This window comes from Borostomias antarcticus (genome assembly GCF_949987555.1).
Source record: "Borostomias antarcticus genome assembly, chromosome: 10".
Taxonomy (NCBI): Eukaryota; Metazoa; Chordata; class Actinopteri; order Stomiiformes; family Stomiidae; genus Borostomias; species Borostomias antarcticus.
The window spans coordinates 22,057,748-22,076,600 of NC_140243.1; the positions used below are offsets into that span (position 1 = coordinate 22,057,748).

General features: G+C 45.7%; 2 protein-coding genes across 2 annotated transcripts in view; one reads left to right on the top strand and one right to left on the bottom strand.

The window, feature by feature from the left end:
- Positions 1-2,151: 2,151 nt before the first annotated feature.
- On the top strand, positions 2,152-8,762 carry LOC311314284 (SMC5-SMC6 complex localization factor protein 2-like; the record flags this gene model as incomplete). Its single annotated transcript, XM_084444624.1, has 15 exons — positions 2,152-2,667; positions 3,247-3,329; positions 3,545-3,658; positions 4,424-4,520; positions 5,276-5,363; positions 5,466-5,607; positions 5,716-5,803; positions 5,917-6,093; positions 6,797-6,891; positions 7,087-7,174; positions 7,496-7,633; positions 7,771-7,848; positions 7,966-8,052; positions 8,187-8,255; positions 8,676-8,762. 15 exons carry the CDS (start codon positions 2,152-2,154, stop codon positions 8,736-8,738), a joined length of 1,923 nt encoding a protein of 640 aa, XP_084300750.1. The 3' UTR covers positions 8,739-8,762.
- Positions 8,763-17,881: 9,119 nt separating this feature from the next.
- Positions 17,882-18,853, bottom strand: part of LOC311314285 (zinc finger protein 516-like) — a gene marked incomplete at both ends in the record, with an annotated part of 13,332 nt that continues 12,360 nt past the window's right edge. Inside the window, 2 exons of the mRNA XM_084444625.1 lie at positions 17,882-17,929; positions 18,766-18,851. Of these exons, the coding sequence (XP_084300751.1) occupies positions 17,882-17,929; positions 18,766-18,851 (134 nt within the window). The remainder of the gene's footprint in view (positions 17,930-18,765; positions 18,852-18,853) is intronic.

The window sequence follows — 18,853 nt, forward strand, 5'->3', positions numbered from 1 at the left end:
CTAAAGCTTGTAGGCATAATTGTATATTTTATATAAAAGAAGTGTATATTGTTATTTTTTATTAATAATGTTTATCATATTAATAACATTAATATATTTTGGTTTGTTTTAAGGCATATTTTGTTTTTGTCCATAGTTAAGCTAATAATAGAATAAAGACCTTTACAAATAAGTTGCCAGTGCCTCTCACTATGTATTCATATAGAATGAGTATTTACATGTAAATACATCTTAGATCCTGAAACTACCTTTAGTGATCACCCCATGCGGAATCTCACAGTGTCATTCCGCATTAACGATGCCAGTCAAGTGGGATAACAGCTTTTCTTATAAAATTACTTGAAATAATAATATAATTCAATTTTCTGTAATTTAAGATGCTACAATAATTAACCCCTTTACTGGATTGCATTTTTAGACTTTTTCCTTATTTTTTTCACTATTATGTTTGGGGTGATAAATATCAACAAATTAGCCTGTGCCAGTAGAAAAGCCTACATTTCTGATATTAATTGTGATACAATGTTGATTTTCTGAGCAGAACATGCTTGTTGATATCAAACTATGAATATCTATAAACTATTTTATAATGATAAAAATAAAAAAAACTAATACTTAGAAAATCTATTACTGTTATCCCAAATGCCATTTTTGATGGAAAAAATCTAATTGTTAATAATTAACATGCAAAACATGGGCATAGGGGCAGAGCCAGCGCATTACCCTTCTAATCCAGCTGCATTTGAATGACCAATCAGCTTCCCCGCACAGCTCACTATCTATGCGAGCCAATCATCCTTTGCCCACAAAATCCAAGAGTTTTCCCATTGGTGTCCACAAATATCATAGTTTTTTTGTTCCAAAGGTTCTGGCTGCAGCAAGAGCTTCTGGGGACTCAGATTAGTATGAACCTTACTTGAGTTCTTTTAAAGTGTTGATATTTGTTTTATTTATTATCGTATTTTTGAAGACCAAATCTTGTTTTTTAAAAAGAAAATAATTTTTCTTTGAAAATGCTGATAAAAAAGACACATTGACACATAGGCGCGAGCATCCCCCTGCACCCCCTGGGTGTCAAAAGTCCCACCAATAGAGAATGAATGGAGAAGAGGCTCCACATTAGTGTACAGAATGCATTGGGCCATCTGTATTCGATAACTCGGGCTTGGAAGGTGCTGAACATTAAACGTGGGACATTGTCAGGTCGAGAACTTTGTCCCAGTCCAAACCCTGTGTCTCTATGACCCTCACAAGTCGAGATATGCCTGTTTAAATGTTAAAGTCATGAGCAGAACACTAGTTTTACTCTGATTTGATGCCGAATGTGCCCGAATATAAGACGATGCAACTTTTTCAGACTTATTTCCAGAGGGAAAAAAGTCTTATATTCAGACCAATATGGTAGTTGTCCTAATAGTTGAGTTGACCCTCCAGATGGGCTTGTTATATGGTGTATTTGCGTTATAGAATGTCACCTTGTTGTTGAAGTCCTCTTGTACTCCACCAGGGAGCAGCAGATTCCTGTCTCTGAAGAGGCCCAGAACCCCAGACTCGCAGGACAGACATGGTGAAGAGTACAGACCCAAGAAGTCCTGTCCCACAAACATAAGATCAGGACCCATGCCAGGGTTGGGGACAGGACCCATGCCATCATCCAGCCAATCACCTAGATCCCAAGATAGAAGGTCTCCCCAGACCCCGACGAAGGGGTTGAGAGACAGCGATGGTGATCTCCAGTCTGGTGACCCTGAATCTGGCAACCCAGTGCCAGTCAGAGTCCTAAGCAAACCAGACCAGAGCAAAGGAGTGATGAGCGGAGGAGAGGATAGAGGTGAATCGATGGGATGCACAGCCAGCACAATTCCCAAACCCGTCTGTACTTCAAGCCCAGGCTCTCTGCACAGTCACGGATCACCACAGAAGACAACCGCTCACCCACGGAGCGGAACATCAGTTCTGAAGTACACACTTTTCTACGATACTGTGGTCATCGTGTCAAGTTCCCAGTGCATAGCAGCCAATCCCAGCTCTGATGGGAAGGGAGACGCCGGATCTCCTTTTCCACTCGGAGCCTCTCTGTCTCCCACAGCGTCTAGTCTAGTCAGTGCTTCCGTGTCTAGATCCCCTTCTGGAACAACGTGGTACTCCATAATGTCCCCCTCTTCGGACCCCAAAACCGTCAGTTTAGAGACGCATATCGACATGTCTCAACTGAGCGTCCCTCCCGTCAGGGGATTCTCAAACTGCCCAGCTTCCTCCACGGTCAGACTGTCAAAACAGGAGCTGGTTAAAACAAAGACGGGAGCCGCCGACTCTCCCGTCAGCCCTGCGACTTCCCAACCGTGCAACGACACAGAGAGTCCCGAAGGAAGGCCAGCCCCCCTCCGCCAGTCTCCCTCTAATATGCCCTCGGACAGACTAGGGGGAAGAGAGGGACAGAGAATGGGTAGGGAGGAGGGGGACCTTCTAGATGAGGAGCTAAGCCCGGACCTCAGTCTGCGGATGGATTTGGACCTGACCCAGAGCAGCAGCACCAGCAGCGAGGAGGACCAGCTGCTCTCCCTGCAGCAGATCCTGGAAGGCAGCACCCGGCCCCCGGCCACGCCAGAGAAGGGCGCTTACCCTGCGCCCGGCACACCCACACGCCCTTTATCCCAATCCGAACCAGTAAGCTCTACACCCACATGCCCTATATCCCAGTCCGAACCAGTAATCTTTGCACCTGCGTGCCCTTATCCCAGTCCGAACCAGTAAACTCAGCACCCGCGCGGGAGGGTCTAAATTTAGTAGTTGATTATGTGCGTGCCTCCATTTGCTACATTTGCTCCTGCAGATGGGATCTGCCAGTGATGTTTCTCTGTCTCTATTCAGGTTCAAATCATGTACCGTGCAGTATTTGAGCGAAGCAATTTCAGCTGCGCTGCTACGTAGTAAATGTGTTCTGTGTGTAGAAAAAGTAACACACACTAAAGGAGTGTAGTGAGGTGCCGATCACTGGAAGTAGACTCAGGAGTAGGAAAAAAGTGGCGCACACTCTGGCTCCATATGTGTTTTCTTTCGTTTCACTGATGTTTAGACCCTATGGTCCTCTGCAAAAATCAGCAATAGTAGGATACAGCCACAGACTATTAACACATCTGATAATCAAGAGGCATTTGACGAATCAATGTATTTGAGCTCCACACAGATCCATTTAAGCTGTGCTACTGTAGTTAATAATCTGTTCTTCCCGTTCGTTGTCTTCAGCTGCCTGCGTCATCCAAAGTGCAGTCTGTCAACTACAGGAACACACTGGATGACATGCTGAAGGAGAGGATGAGCAATCAGAGGTACAAATCTCTGGCGTTTTCACATTTTTTAGCCTTACATCAGCCTCTCCATAGACGAAAAATGCAGGCTCTATAATACATTGAGACTAACTGTGTATACAAACCATTGGAGACGTCAGCATACATACCCTCAAAATCCCATCTCCTGGAGCTCTCCTAACCCTCTCCTAACTCTCTCCTAAATCTCTCCTAAATCTCTCCTAACCCTCTCCTAGGTCTAAGGAGACTAAGATAAAGCTGCAGCTCTCCTGTGAGGAGGATCTGCTGAGACTTGAATTGGAGGATCAGAGCGACAAGAACATGCAGGAGGCCATCTCAAACAAACAAAGGTAATTACCGCTTACACACACGCACAGTGTGGCACGGTGGCGCAGTACCTAGTACTGTCGCCTCACAGCAAGAAGCCTTTCTGTGCGGAGTTTGCATGTTCTCCCTGTGTTTGCAAGGGTTTTCTCCCAAAAAGAGCCGAATACGAAAAACATGCAGGAGAACAGATCGCTAACGCTGTCCATCCCTGACGAAGATGGACAGGAGCACTTGGTTGGTCCCCGGCTCGGCCCATGCACGCTGCCTACTTTCTGCTCCCAGTTGCCCTTGGGGGAAGGACGATGGGATGGGTTAAGAGTAGGAGAATAATTTCATTGGTGGACGCTACTGTCACTCGTGTGTGTTTCGGCATTGCTGCCTCATTACCGTGTGCTGTGTCTCACTATATGACAATAAAAGTTGTTTTGTTGTTTGTTTGGCACATGGTATCTGGGCGCTGCTCAGTGTACTTTAAGTATCGCAATGTGTGTCTGTCTCTTTTCTCCTAGAGAGCTTCAAAGAGAACAGCGTTTCTCTTTGTCGTACAGTGTCGTCAGAGACTCGCACCCGGGGGAAGAGGTGTTCTGTCTCTCTTACTTTGGCCGTCTGTTCAACCAGCATACTCTGAAGCTCGGGCAATGCGATGGCACTACGCAGGAAATTGCACAGAAAACAGTCCTTTGGTGAGATGTGTGTGTGCGCACGCCAGTTATAGTGAGTGTGGTGTAAGAGAACTTGAGTTTGAGGAAGTAGGCGTTATTCTTTATTCTTTCTCTCTTAACGTCCAGTCCAGATCAACTGAGGTCCCAGCTCGGTACTGGGTTTTTACAGGCCGCCTACCAGTCCTGTCCCTGCCCGCCTCAGGTGTCTCGCTGGCTTTTCCAGGTAATTTAACCCCCTTCTTCCACACTTCCTATTGATACTAGGGTCACACTTTATTTTGAGGGGCCCCATCAATAGTAAACAGCTACTGTGCTAAGCTCATTAACGTTATTTACCTTGTTCCAACAGCCTCTCGTGGCTAGCTAGCTAACGTTAGCTAGCCACCGAACACCTAACGTTAGCAAGCTAGCTGTTCCTAACTAGCGTGCCTGCCTAACAACACAGTTTTATGTACCTAACAGCACAGATTTGCTCAGGCGCCGTTGCAGTTTGTCACTTTTAGTCCCGTCCATGAGTGTCCTGAATTTCACATTGTGTGCCCATGGCTTGCCTGCTGGGCACTTCCATTGGGGAAAACAGCTGCATCTCTGTTGACATGCAACAACTGCGTTGGGTCAGGGTCAATGGGTAATTAGTTGAGTTATTTGAGCATCTTCAGACAATCTGCAGAAATATGGTGTAGAAATATGCAGGAATATGCTTCAAAATTCTCTTCGCCTTGCCTTAGTTCCCCTTGGGGAATTTTAAAACTATTTTTAATAGGCTGGATCTGCTATCACTGATGTATTGTTGTGTATCTGTCTTTGCTATCACTGTATGTTTTGCATTGAATGTTTTACCCTGTTTTATTGATTCTTATCTATAAGGGCCTCCTCTGTATCAAGTGTTACCAAAACATGTTTAATCCCTGTGCACTATTCAGTGTCTTAGCAAGTCCATTTTGTTCATTAAGTTAATTTGTCTGTTGTCGCTGTCAGATGATGTCGGTCCATACGGAGATGAGTGTCTCCCACCAGATACTGCAGGCTCTCAGAGACATTGCCTGCTCGGCTGCGGAGCACATAGGTGTGTGTGTGTGTGTCCATGACCGTGTTCCCATTCTCTATTTGTTTCTCATTGTGGCGAAAAGGCAAAGGGGTCCTTTTCTACCTGTTCATGTTTCCTCAGAAGTGAACAAAAACCTTGAGTTTGAGGTGTGGGTGCCCAGCGTGGGTGACGTGACTCTGGTCTTCATGAACATGGGGGCTCCCTACGTCACCCTCTTCCCTCTGGCCAGTCTGCAGCCCGCCTTCACAGAGGGAGACCTGCTGTAAGTCGTATTCCCTAGTTTTGATTCTTGATCAAGTGAAAACACAGCAAGTTAAAGCAAAACGAAGGATTTCCTTCTGAGAATTAGCTTCCACCTGTGTGTGCTTAGAGAGAGCCTCCAGGTCAGCACTGACAGCCTGTCCAGTAAGAAGGAACTCGGAACTTTCCCGGAACACAACTTTGAGAACGTCATCAGGGTGAGAGGAGACCAGGGTTTAGGTGTGAGATTGGTGTGTGGTAGAGATGGCATGTGTGTGTGTGTGTGTGTGTGTGTGTGTGTACTCAGTCCTGTACTTGCCTTTCTCCACAGTACCTGTCTGACGTGACGGCCCTGTGTCCCCGGGCCTACAGTGACACGGAGCTGCTGCTGCTGCTTACAGTGGTGAGCAAAGTAGGCCTGGAGACGCAGCTCGCTCTCCTGCCCACTGACCACCTGAGCTCGCTGGAACACAGCCTGGTGAACAACATGAGGGACTGGGACAACATGGTCAGTTCATCCTCTCATCCCCTCTCTCTCTCTCTCTCTCTCTCTTTCATTCTACGACTATTTTATTAAATCTATCAACCTGGTGAACAACATAATTCTACTTTGTTAATCCCCTTGGGGAAATTCCTCTGCATTGACCCATGCTGGGCTGCTGTGTTGCCGGGTCCCCGGAAAAGACAAAAGACACAACCCATGCATTATCAATTTTGTTAGACTCACTGACATGAAAAGTAGACACTACCATTGCTTTATAATATGTAAACTGTATAAACTTGTGATCATGATCATGATGCTGAGCCCAGTTTCTTAAGTGAGAGGAGAGCTTACTTGCGCTCGCTCATTGCACACAAGCTTTTCTCAGTATTGTGACAATATTGCTACTAGTAACGCTACTCTACTTGTGCAATGGAGATCGGCGGGTTGATTTTGGTGTCCTTCTTTATTTTGGTGTGCTGGGACTACTGCCTCTTGTGGTGCCAACAGAGAAATGCAGGTCAACATTGACTGGAGTGAGGGAGAGAGGGAGTGACAATGGGACAAACGCTATCCTAGGTGCTGGCTTACAGCCACGTACAAAAACAGACTGAAAGGAATTGATTTTTTCGTAGAGAATAGAATCACGATTCTTACATGAATCGATTTTCCTACCCAGTTCACAGTGTTACAGATGTGTCCTCAGTAACAATGGACCTTTGTGCTCCAGCTTCCCCTGATCTGTCTAGCTCTCACAGCCCTGACTGAGGACCATCACAACCTGCGCAGGCTTCTCCAGCTGCTGCCTGACAACAAGCGTGGACTGTAAGCCCGGCTCTCCCTCCTCCTATGCTGGTCATCCAACTCTTTCGTTTCCTCCCCTCTCTCTGAGGTGGAGCATGTTGTTTTTATGTACGCCACCTAAACAACTGTAGAAGTTGAGTGAAAGGCACATCACCAGTTGAACACACTGACTAATCCGCTCCGGACTCAGGGAAAACATACTCTGTTTTTTTGCAGGCAACTCAGGAGACACCTCAGTGTGTCGATGATCTCCAAGCTGTTAAACCAAAGATGCACTTACACGCCCACCAATACTGAGTTCCAGGTAAAACCAGATAAATACAATGAATTTTTCACAATTAATTGATCTAATTAACTTGTTAAACAGCCCTACTTAAAACATCAAGAGAAAGGTAGGTAAAATGACATGACATTAATGGCAGCTCTGTAAAAAGGGTTTCAAGAAGGGACTTAAAAAGACATACAGACTCTGCAAGCCAAGTTAACGCTAGGTGTGATAAATCTTTTAAGATAGCATACCTCCATGTTCTCACAGCACCCCACCACTGAAACAGTTGGTTGTACTGTAGATGCTTACATCGCTAAACAGCAGCATTGCTAACCTGCAGTGTGTTTTGTGCCCCAGCTGTCTGACCTGCGACCGTACCTGCGCCACATGCGGCCCTCTGCCCTTCTCAGGAGCCTGCAGATCTCCAGGAGTAGACGGAGACAACATGAGGAGGACGATGACAACGATGACGACCCAGACTCCCTCGATCAGCAGGTTCAGAAAGAAGAAAAACTAGTGTCTGAAAAACCTGTCTACGACGCTACATAATGTGTTTGTCCTGCCGAGCTTGTGAGCATGATCTTAAACATGATTCTCAGTTCATGAACTGGTGGTCTGTATTTTTGTTTCAGGCCCACTACCTCAGCTACAGCCTTCTGGCTTTGGCTAATGAAGCTGCCAGGTTTGAGTTCTTCCCCCCAAGTCAGAAGGTAAACACAAAACACATGCCAGGCCTTATCTTTTCAGTCAGACTTAACTGCATGTGTCAGTCATAAACAAATTTGTATTTTACAAGCTATATTATTAAACTGTCTCCGTCCTGCCAGGACCAGCTGCTGTTGCTGTGTGCCGAGCTGGACAAGCACATCAAGTGTGACATCAGAGAGAGCAGGAAGACTCTCTACCAGAGCAAGGTGGGTGGGATGATATCAGGTCGCTGGAGGTCCAGCTATTGCGGGTAATTATTGAGATAAGTACGTACCTTTGCTGCTTTGTATGGTATACCAACCAGTCTTTCTCTCTCTGTCTGTCTCTCTCCCTCTCCCAGGTGAAGGACTTTGTAGCACAGATCTACACCAAGTGGCAGATGCTGCTCCTGAGAACCAGACCTCTCCAGGTAGCTGATGCTGGTTCCGTTTTTAAGTTGAGTTTAGGTACCGGACCATAGTGTTCAAGCCCCCAGACGAACCCATTTCAGCTGTGCTGCTGGCGATTTGTCCTGTCAGCATGTTTGTGTACAACATTAGTTTACAGTGTTGTACATTATGTCAAAAAGGTATTCACAAATTGTGTTTGTTCCTGTAGAGTGGAGTCTGGTATAGATGCCTGTGTTTGTTCCTGTAGAGGAGTCTGGTATAGATGCCTGTTTTTGTTCCTGCAGAGTGGAGTCTGGTATAGATGCCTGTGTTTGTTCCTGTAGAGTGGAGTCTGGTATAGATGCCTGTGTTTGTTCCTGCAGAGTGGAGTCTGGTATAGATGCCTGTGTTTGTTCCTGTAGAGTGGAGTCTGGTATTGATGCCTGTGTTTGTTCCTGCAGGGGAATCTCTACGACTATTGGCAGCCTGTTCCTGAGGAGATGACCAACAGCCAGGAGAGTTAACATTTGTTGTTGTGCCAAGCAATGTTCAGTTTCGGAAAATGTTAGTTTTTTCACCTGCTGGGGATAAAATATAATAATAATAAAAATGTTCTCGTTGAGTCTTTGAGTTTGTCATGCCCTGTTTTTGTGAACACCAAGTCTGTTGTGTTCCATGGGTGAGTCTTCTCACACTGGTTGGCAATTTGTAACTTAGCCTTGCTCACCATGAGATGAGAGAAACTCTTTTTCCGTTCCAGAAACAGGTAACTCAAACTCGAGAAAGACAGACAGCTCAAACCATTTCCAGAAAGAGTTAACTGAAAGTGTAGGTCAGTTCCCATGGAAACTCACGCTGTGAAACTGCTCGTTGGCGGGTTTTATTTAACAAACTCTAGAAGTGATATGCAACACCATAACCCTAACAAACTCTAGAAGTGATGTCTAACCTGGGATGAATTACTACTGCAAAGCCTTAACCACTTTTAATTTGTGTATATGCCCAGTGATTCTGATCCGCTCCAGAATTGAATGGGTTCTAAGTTGTCTCAAGCCCTCCACCGAGTTTGATGAAAATCTCACCGGGCGCGGAGCCAATAAACTGTGGTGTGACTAACCATTTAAACTGAGTTACATCAACAAAATGCATTCATGTGCGGAGGCATGTGCTCTCTTCGCACCCTTTCTAGTTGTAACTGCATTTCATTGTATACTTGTAGGCTACCCTGCAATGGCAATACATATGATTCTAATCTCATCTTGTGCAGTGTTTGAAGCAGCTGTCACACAATTCCTCATTTACCCAACTGATCTGATGCTGAATTAATTCGCATAGCCTAGGGAGAGGATTTTGAGACCTTAATTAGATAGGCCATCATTCCCTGTTAATCATTATCTACTGTAATTGAACATTACCATTTTTGTCATACCCATCATTTATATTAATAATAATAATACAATTATAATTTTATTTATGTAGCACCGTTCAAACAATACAATTTGGACAAAATTACACAATAACAACTGTAGATTAATTAAGACAAATAAAACTAGGCTACAAAAGGTAGCCAAAAACAAAATACTATGCAGGGACGTTTTAGGATATAGCCTACATTACTGACCCATAGGGAAGGCAGGGTGGGGTAACTGTCCCCATAAATGATTTCCTCTCTGTGATTCATGAACTCAGAACTGAGTTGAAAGACAAAAGTTGCATTTGACATGACTAATGTACGCTACTCAGCATAGTGAGCAGATTTAATTTCACATGAAAGTCCTAACCTGGTATAGGCATATACAGAGAGAGAGAGAGTTGGAGGCAGAGTGAAGGAAATAAATTCTACAAGGAGTACTACTTCTACAAGTTGTAAACTGTTATTGAACTGCACACGTTTTACAGTGAAGAAAGGGGAGTAAAATGATGTGCTTTTTGTTTTGGTAGTCCTGGCAATTTATTGGGTTAATAGTGGAAGATGGTGATGTTAATTATGATGATGATGATTGATGATGATGAATGAAAATGATGATAATTACCAACAGTGTAACTCTTTGATCTCATGGTGCAGAAGTGCTGTGCTGTGGTCCATCATGAAGGCTGGTCCTGTAGAGGTCACTTCTATCAGGCCAGTGGTATTTTGGTATTTGTAGTTTTTCATGGGACACTTCTCTGCTAAATCAACATCAGAAAAATGTGGCTTTGGGCTGGACCGTCTAAGTATATCATATTAGAATGTACATAAAACATACTGTTTATTGAGTTGTCTGTATTGACCACAGGACTCTGTGCCCAGGCCTGTCCTCATGCCTTCCTCGTCAGTAACACCTGGTTCACAACACAAAGAACCGGACTGAAGCCCAGAGCTACTGCAGAGAGAAGTACACTGACCTGGCCATCATAGACAACATGGAGGACATTGAGGAGCTGACCAAGATAGTAGACATGAACCATCTGAGTAGTTTTGATACGGCATTCTTGATAGGTCTGTATGATGATATCAACAGCTGGAGGTGGTCTCTGGCAGATGTTGTGGTATGATGTGGTAGAGTCAGCACTACGGTGAGGGAGAGGCCGAGTTCAGGAACTGGCTCAATGGTGAACCCAATAATACGGAAAGCCTTGGGGTTGTGTGTGCAGATGTGGCCTGATGGCAAGTGGAATGACGAAGACTGCAGTACAAGATTTCCCTTCATATGCTATGGTGAGAACATCAGGATGATACTTACCAGTTATGACATTTTGCACAATAATTGGGGATGCCCAAAAAGAGGGTTAAATGCCTCTCTGCCGTCTTTGGCAGCCGCCATATATGTCAGAGAAGCTGCTACTTGTAGGTCTACCCTTGAAAGATGAAGGTGAAAAAGAAAGTTATGCTGCTGGTCCATGAATTGTGATTGGGTACCACATAGGTACACAAAAAATGAGTAGTTACTGAGTAACTAATGAGGAACCAATGATTAATTAATGAGTAATTACTGATGGGGACTACTATAGTACTGTAGTTACTCAGGAACTAAAGAACAGACTGGGGACCTCTAGTTACTGAGGAACCAATTATTAGTTAATTATCAGTTACTGATTAACTCTCAATCCATTAATGATGGGTTACTAGAGGACAGACTTGGGACTACTGTAGTTATTGAGGAACCAATGATTAGTTAATGAGTAGCCTAGTAAGTGATTAACTCTCAATCCTAATGACTTAGTAATGATGAAGTAATGAAGGACTACCTACTCTAAATGATGTATGACCTTACAATAAGGTACACAAAACAGTAACTAATGATGAAGTAATGATGAGGCAATGAATGACTACATGGTAACTACTGTGTATGATGTATGACTTTACAATAAGGTACACAAAATAGTAACTAATGATGAAGTAATGATGAGGTAATAAGTAAACAAGTTTGTTGTTGTTACTATTGTAGGTAGTCCTTCATTATCTGTGTGTGTGTGTGCAGCTCTTAGAATGGTTTATACACTGTCCCTACAGTTGTGACAAAGAGACATTCTTGGCTGTAATACTTGTCCGGTCCCTCTCCTAGAAGTTAGATTCTCTCAAGAAATTAGGCATTAAATGGGCATGTCAAGACTGTTTTTGCGCTTATTGGGATGTAGCAGAAAGCTGAAGACACTTTTCCTTATCCTAATCCATTTTTATGTAAAGCTATTCTATTAATTGTGAATCACTTGATGGTCTTTATTCTTTTCAACAAGTGTTGGCTGGCCTGGTAACAACTTTTCGAGGGACACAACAAGTAGTTTGGGATATTAGCTGATAGGGAGCAGGGTATTGAGTGCTATATTGACCATTGTTGGCCATGTGAGCCTTCCTTTAAATAAATACTCAGATGTCTCACATGATTAACCCTGTGCCGTGTCCTGTACCTCTGAGTGTTCTCATCACACACTCAGCTGTAGGCTTCCATCGCCTGCTCTGCAGCCCCCTGCTCTGCCTCTCTGAATGAAAAGGTTGTCCCTTTTCTCTTGTTTGTGACGCTGTTCTTGCACATTGTCACATTCAGTAATGTGGAAAAAATGCACGGAGGAGCAAGCTTAGCTGGTACTGTAAATGTCATGAACTCTAGCCTAACATGTTGAAATGGTCACAAAATCAACCTTTGCTGCCTGGCTGACATTAAGCCTACCTACGTAGTTGGCTTGCTTTCCTTTCTATAATATTATTATATCAGCCATCTAGCAAAATACAAGCAAAATATCTAAGATAACCTGCCTGATTGCCACATACAGTAGGGGAATGCTAGGACTACAGTATGTTACGTAGCTCTCAGCCAAGCAGGATATCCGAAAAGGGAGAAATCTATCTCTCACTGCTCGAAAGCCCTGCAATAAGCAAAGTGAAATGGTATGATCTGGTTGCAGGAGAAATGTGTCTTTCTAAGGTGAAATAAGTATTGGAGGATGGCCCTACGGAAACTTGTGTTTTTACATGGATATCAGTCTGGGTTGAGTGGCCGGAACTAGGAAGATGGATATCACATTACACAAGACTGACTGAACGGCCTGTCTAGTTCATATATTTTACAAGGTGATATGATAACTGGCAGAGCCTGAGTGTGCAAGATACAAGAACATTAATTCAGCTCGTTGTAGTGTCGCTCGAATTTCTATAATATCTTGTTCCATTTTGTCCTGAAAATTGGGATGATAGTGGGGTGCACAGCCGATACCCACTGTGAATAATTTAAAGTGTAGTTGTACTATAGCATCAGCAGTATCACATTACCGTCAGAGTACACCACAGAAAGAGTGAAATGAAGTAAGCAGATGAACAGGTGCCATTTTCTGTATTTATTGTGTACATGATGACATTACAGTTATGTAAATAATGTAGACTAGTCCAGACCAGTAACTGTAACATTAGAAGTATCAGACCAGGCTAGACCAGTAACAGTACCAGTACAAGCCTTAGGCCAGATTAAACCAGACCAGACCAGTACCTACCAGTACCAGCACCGGGCCAAGCTAGACAAGGCCAGTGCAGTAACCTTAACAGTACCAGACCAGAACAGACTAGTCACCCACATGCCCGACGGTGGCAGTATAAAAACAAACCCAGATAAAATACAAAACACATGGAAAAACCTCCTGTTTGCTTCTCTTCTCTGTTTCAACTGATAATAAATACAAATATCAACCAAAATACATGTAATCTTCTACTGTAAATAAACAAAGGAATTATCATGACAAATAATCGTCCACTTGCAGACAGATAGGACCCAGAGCTGTATGTCTGTGAGGAAGCTCACACCCGCCTGGATGTGTGGGAGGACACCACAGCTATCTACTAACTCCTAACACCTTTAGCAAGAGAAAGACTAGAAACACGCTCATCTTACAGCTGTGACCACTCCCACTCCGCAGGGGGAGGAGCTGTGGAATGTCACATGTCCCAAACACAGAAAAATATATATATACTCCATCAATCCTGGATATCTATGGAATAATAACAATAAGTCTACAAACTAAAAACAAACAGAGATGACTCTGAAGGAAAATCAGCTGCGTTGTTGATGAAAACATCCACACCAGATCCCGACGTCCAGAAAGACGTGAACGTTCGGGATGAGAGAAGAGGAATGGCTATGGGTGAAAAGTCGCCAAGCGTGTGGAAACTGGCCAATCGAACGTACGCGTCGATGTTTGCAGGCTGCAGGGCTGTTTCTGGAGGATAGGTAAGCAAGATCTGAGCATGTCTTGGAAAATGAATTTGCCCTTTCTTGCCTGCTTCCGTGTGATTCGTTGCTGTCTGAGTTCCGCAAAAAAAATTCTGGCCCACTCCCCCTGCCTGGGGTTTGTTAAAGCAGCAATCTATAGTCTAAATGCAACAGTAGACTAATGTCATTTGGTATCTAACGCTGTAAAGGGTTTGGTGGGAGAACCACACACACACACACACTTGCTCTCACACACACACACACACACACACACACACACAACACTCTTCAGCTGAAGTCCATTCACATCTGCTAAGTCACACTTCGGAGTACAAATTCAAATCAATATTCAAGGGGTTCACCTTTAAAGGGTTATTCTGTACAACATTGGTCTCCATACTAAAGTCACACTACTTGGTAGGCTATCATATCCCGTTTCAAGTATTCGGACTACCCCCTCCCTGTCTATATCATATATACACATCTGTGCAAGCGCGTTCCAGCACACAACACTGTATGCATTCAGAGACACGGCTTTACAGTACCTCGTCACCTAGTTCTCACAGAGGAACTACAGAGGTCTCAGGCGTACTATACACAGTCAGAAACATACTGCGTGTACGTCTTTGTTTCTTCCTTTGAGAGTTCTACATGTTTCACTCCACACTCACACTTCATCGCGTTAGCAATCAACAAAATCTTCCTTTTAAGAACAGGCTTCTTAATTCACATCCTCTCTCTTCATATTCAATCCGGTCTTTAAGAAAAAGTTCAGGACTTGTTCTGGACTCGGACACGGGCGTCTGCGGGGTCGCGGGGATACCGGTGGACGCGCTAGCCGCCGCGCTTCAAGCCGTAACTCAGCCTGAGTATCTAGCATCTAGCGTCTCGTTTTCCTAATCAAACAGTCAAAAGGCAGAATGGCTTTTGATCCAGGGGGCAAACCAGGAAAGAGGGAACAGGATTCAGGAAATAAAAAGGCTGGTCTAACGCAGGGCCGGCCTGGTCCTGATATCTACCTTGAGGGCCTGACTAAAGCAGAGGTCTAGCAGAGGAGGTAGCTGGCACGATGAGCATTTAGAGAGAGGATGATACGCACACGCACCAGCACACACGCACACACACGCGCGCGCACACACACTGCGTTACTACTCTGCGGCTGTAAAGACGCGCTGTGCTTCTGCAGTCGTGGGGAGAGGGAGGGCGGACCGCTCGCTCTCTCGTTCCATTCCCCTTAAATGAACAATAACGTTAATCGAATGACCGTTAAAAACGCACGCTCCTTTATACCGGCCATTAACAACACACACTCTTTTTAATGGTCACTAAAGCAGACACCTCCTCTAACTGACATTAGCCCACTCACTCATTTTCCCTCTTTCTCTCTCCTTCTCCCTCTCTCTCTCTCATTTTCTCTTTCCTTCCCCCCGTTTCCCTCCTGCCCACTCTCTCCTCCTTTCTCTTCCCTCTTTTTCTCTGACTCTAGCCCCTCCCCCTCCCCCACACGCAATCTCTCTCTCTTTCTGTCTCCCTCCCTCTCTCTCACTACTTCAGCCTTTCTCATGGAGCTCATTACACACACACACACACACACACACACACACACACACACACACACACCAGGACTGGGCAGAGAGAGAGACGGCAGGTGACGGAGGAGTGTGTGGTTAGTCCTCCTCTGTCTCCCTGCCTCATCCACTCTGCACAACACACACACGCACTATACAACACAACACACTCTATACAACACACACTAGACCCACGCACTCAGATAAGGATTAGATGAAGCCCTGGGGACGGGGTCCTCTAGGGCGTCGCCATGCTGTGATCCAGACTGCGGTGGACGTCCCCTCTCTCTCCGCTCTGTCCATTTCGTTTGATCCTCCTTCAGAACAAACGTCCAGCGGTCCTCCCCGGTCTGAAGTCGCGGCAAAGGTCATTAAAGGGCTCGACAGGTCAAAAGGTCACCGGCTGAGAGTCACTCTAAGGCAGAGTCTGTAGAGGCGTGGCTCTCTGGTGTCTCTGTCTTTGGTTGGGTGAGGGTGGTGTTTTTTTTTGGGGGGGGGGGGGGGGGGGGGTTCCAGGTCCGGGTCCTGGGGGAAAGGCAATGCCCCCAGGGGGTGGGGTGTGTGGGGGGGGGGGCTTTCCCTCCCTGCCCAAAGCGAGGGCCTCGTGTCGGAGGGCTGTTATCAGGTGTCTGGTTGGGGGGCGGGGGCGGGTCCAGTTCCAGGGGTCGGAGGCTGGTGAGAAGCAGGAGACATGGAGGTGGCTCTTAGGATCCCTTTCTGAGAGACTCAGTACGGGCAGAGGCTGCAGCTGACCGGTCTCTCACCTGGGGAACACACACACACACACACACACGCACGCATCTTAGAGTTAGAGATGACCTCAGAGAGAACACAAACACACACAGACACACACACACCCAAGGTGTCAAAGGTCACTCAGGGGTGAGATATGACTAGGACAGGAGAGGAGAGGAGGCGGGGTGGGGGCGGAGCCCTAAAGGGTCAATGCGAGGGACCCCAACGCCCCGTCTTCCAGCACCACTCTGACGCAAGCTTATACCATCCAGATGATCTGTCTCTGCCGGGCGGTCGAGCTGCAGGCCTACTTTCCCTTTCTTTCTCTCAATCAGCACGCCCTGTTCCACACACACACACACACACACACACACAAATGCGCACACACACACACACACGCACACACACCCTCCTCCTCTTCTAATTAGAGTGACCTACAATGGCGCCGACACCAGCGCATAAATAAGCAACGCACACCTGAGCAAAACAAATGAGATTGCCATTTAATTGCACCTAATTATCATTTTGATAAATGGAAGAATATCATGCGGGGAAACAAATGGCTCCCAGCGCCCCTCTCTTCCCCCCACACATGAGGAAACAGGAAATACGGCTGTTATCATACATCATTATATCGAGGTGGGAAAATAAAAACTAAAAAAGACACAATTAATCACACGGATCTAAAACTAGGGGATGGGAAGGCAGGTTGAGACGAGAGAGAAGGGGGGGGTAGAGGAAGAGAAAGAGGGAGAGAGTGGGGTAGAGAGAAGGGGAATAGGAGAGATTAGGAGAGAGTGGGAAAGAGGGAGATGGAGAAACAGAAGAGTGAGTGCGAAAGAACAAAAGAAAGAGCGAGAGAGAGAGGGAGAGAGATGAAGAAAGAGAAAGAGAGATAGAGAAAGAGAGACGTGAACACCACAATGACATCATACGAGTTGGCTGGCTGGCTGACTGACTGGCTGGCTGACTGGCTGGCTGGCTGACTGACTGACTGACTGACTGGCTGACTGACTGGCTGACTGGCTGACTGACTGACTGACTGACTGACTGACTGGCTGACTGGCTGACTGACTGACTGGCTGACTGACTGACTGACTGGCTGGCTGACTGACTGACTGACTGACTGACTGGCTGGCTGGCTGGCTGACTGACTGACTGACTGGCTGACTGACTGACTGGCTGACTGGCTGACTGACTGACTGACTGGCTGACTGACTGACTGACTGACTGACTGACTGGCTGGCTGGCTGGCTGGCTGGCTGGCTGGGAGGGTGAGAGGGGAGTGGTGCAGTATATTCCAGTAAAGGTTATGGTGGCTGTAAAGCAGCACCAACACTGTATCTAATTGGACGGCGACGGTGCTCCTGCTCCCATCATTCATAGCAGGTGATAAATCAGAGACGGTGTGATTAACTAAGATGGAAGAAGGGCGTGCGGAGCTGCCTCCACCCACGAATGTCACAGCACACACCTCCTCTCTGTCTCGCTCTCTCTCTCCTTCTCTTTCCTCACCTCTTTCTCTCCCTCTCTCTCTCCCCCCTCTTTCTCTCTCTAACTTTGCTCTGAGGCAAAGAACATTAATTGATCTTGACCAGGACTAGTTGTTTTAACCAGGAACCGGTCCCTTATGGCCCGTACAGACTACACAATATTTTTGTCTTTCACGATGGTCACCATGTCAGATTAGGCGATCACAGTTGGATGAATTCTTGCCGGGTCGTGGCCGAGACACTGGCAACACCACACGAATGACCGCGACAAATCATCGTATGCCGTCTTTCACAACCATGCGCGTCATTGCGAGTTCAGGCAGTCTGGTCAAGAAATTGTCAGTCATGGAAGAAGTATACACTGTATTCAAGCTTTATTTATACTCGAAATTATGGTGGCGTGGTGTTGTGCCAAATAATTCAGACTCAGGAATTGGCTTAGCGGCAGGATCTGACTCCCGTTCACTATCTTTGAGTTTTGAGTTATCTTTTGACTGCCGAATCCATGATATGTAGGCTACCACAACTAGGATATCTGCCTCATTAAAACTACAGTTGATACAGTTGAAGTATTAGGTTTTCGTCTGGGATTCATTCCTTTTTATCTACAGACTCACTAGCCTATGGATGAAGAACAGTCATCCTATTGGTCAACGTCAAGGTACGTCATAGGCATGGTCGCAGGTGATGTCCACCAGGCAGGAAAATACAAAAAAATCTGACGTGCTAGACTTTTCGTCGGGGTGTCGCAGGGCGTCCCAGACGCCAAATCGCTGATCTTCGATTAGGTCACACTACAAGGCCTTTCGTTGTTCCCAACGTTCAAAATCGGCCCGGATTTGTGTAATCTGTACAGGCCATTAGTGACACTGTACGAGTACCAGGAATGCGGGTTCTGACACAGATTGGCTCAAACATAAATAGCCAGTTTGGGAGAAAGAAAGCAGAATGAGTACTGGACAATGAAGCCAAGATGACACAAACACACACACACACACACACACACACATGCATGCAAGCAAGCAAATGGACACACATAAAACACACAACAATCCAGTGAGTAAGAGGAGGACCTACTTGTTTGGAGGTCTCTGATGATGATGAGGAGGAGGAGGTGCTGTGACCATCTGAGCCTCTGTGGTGTCCATTATAATCATACCCAACT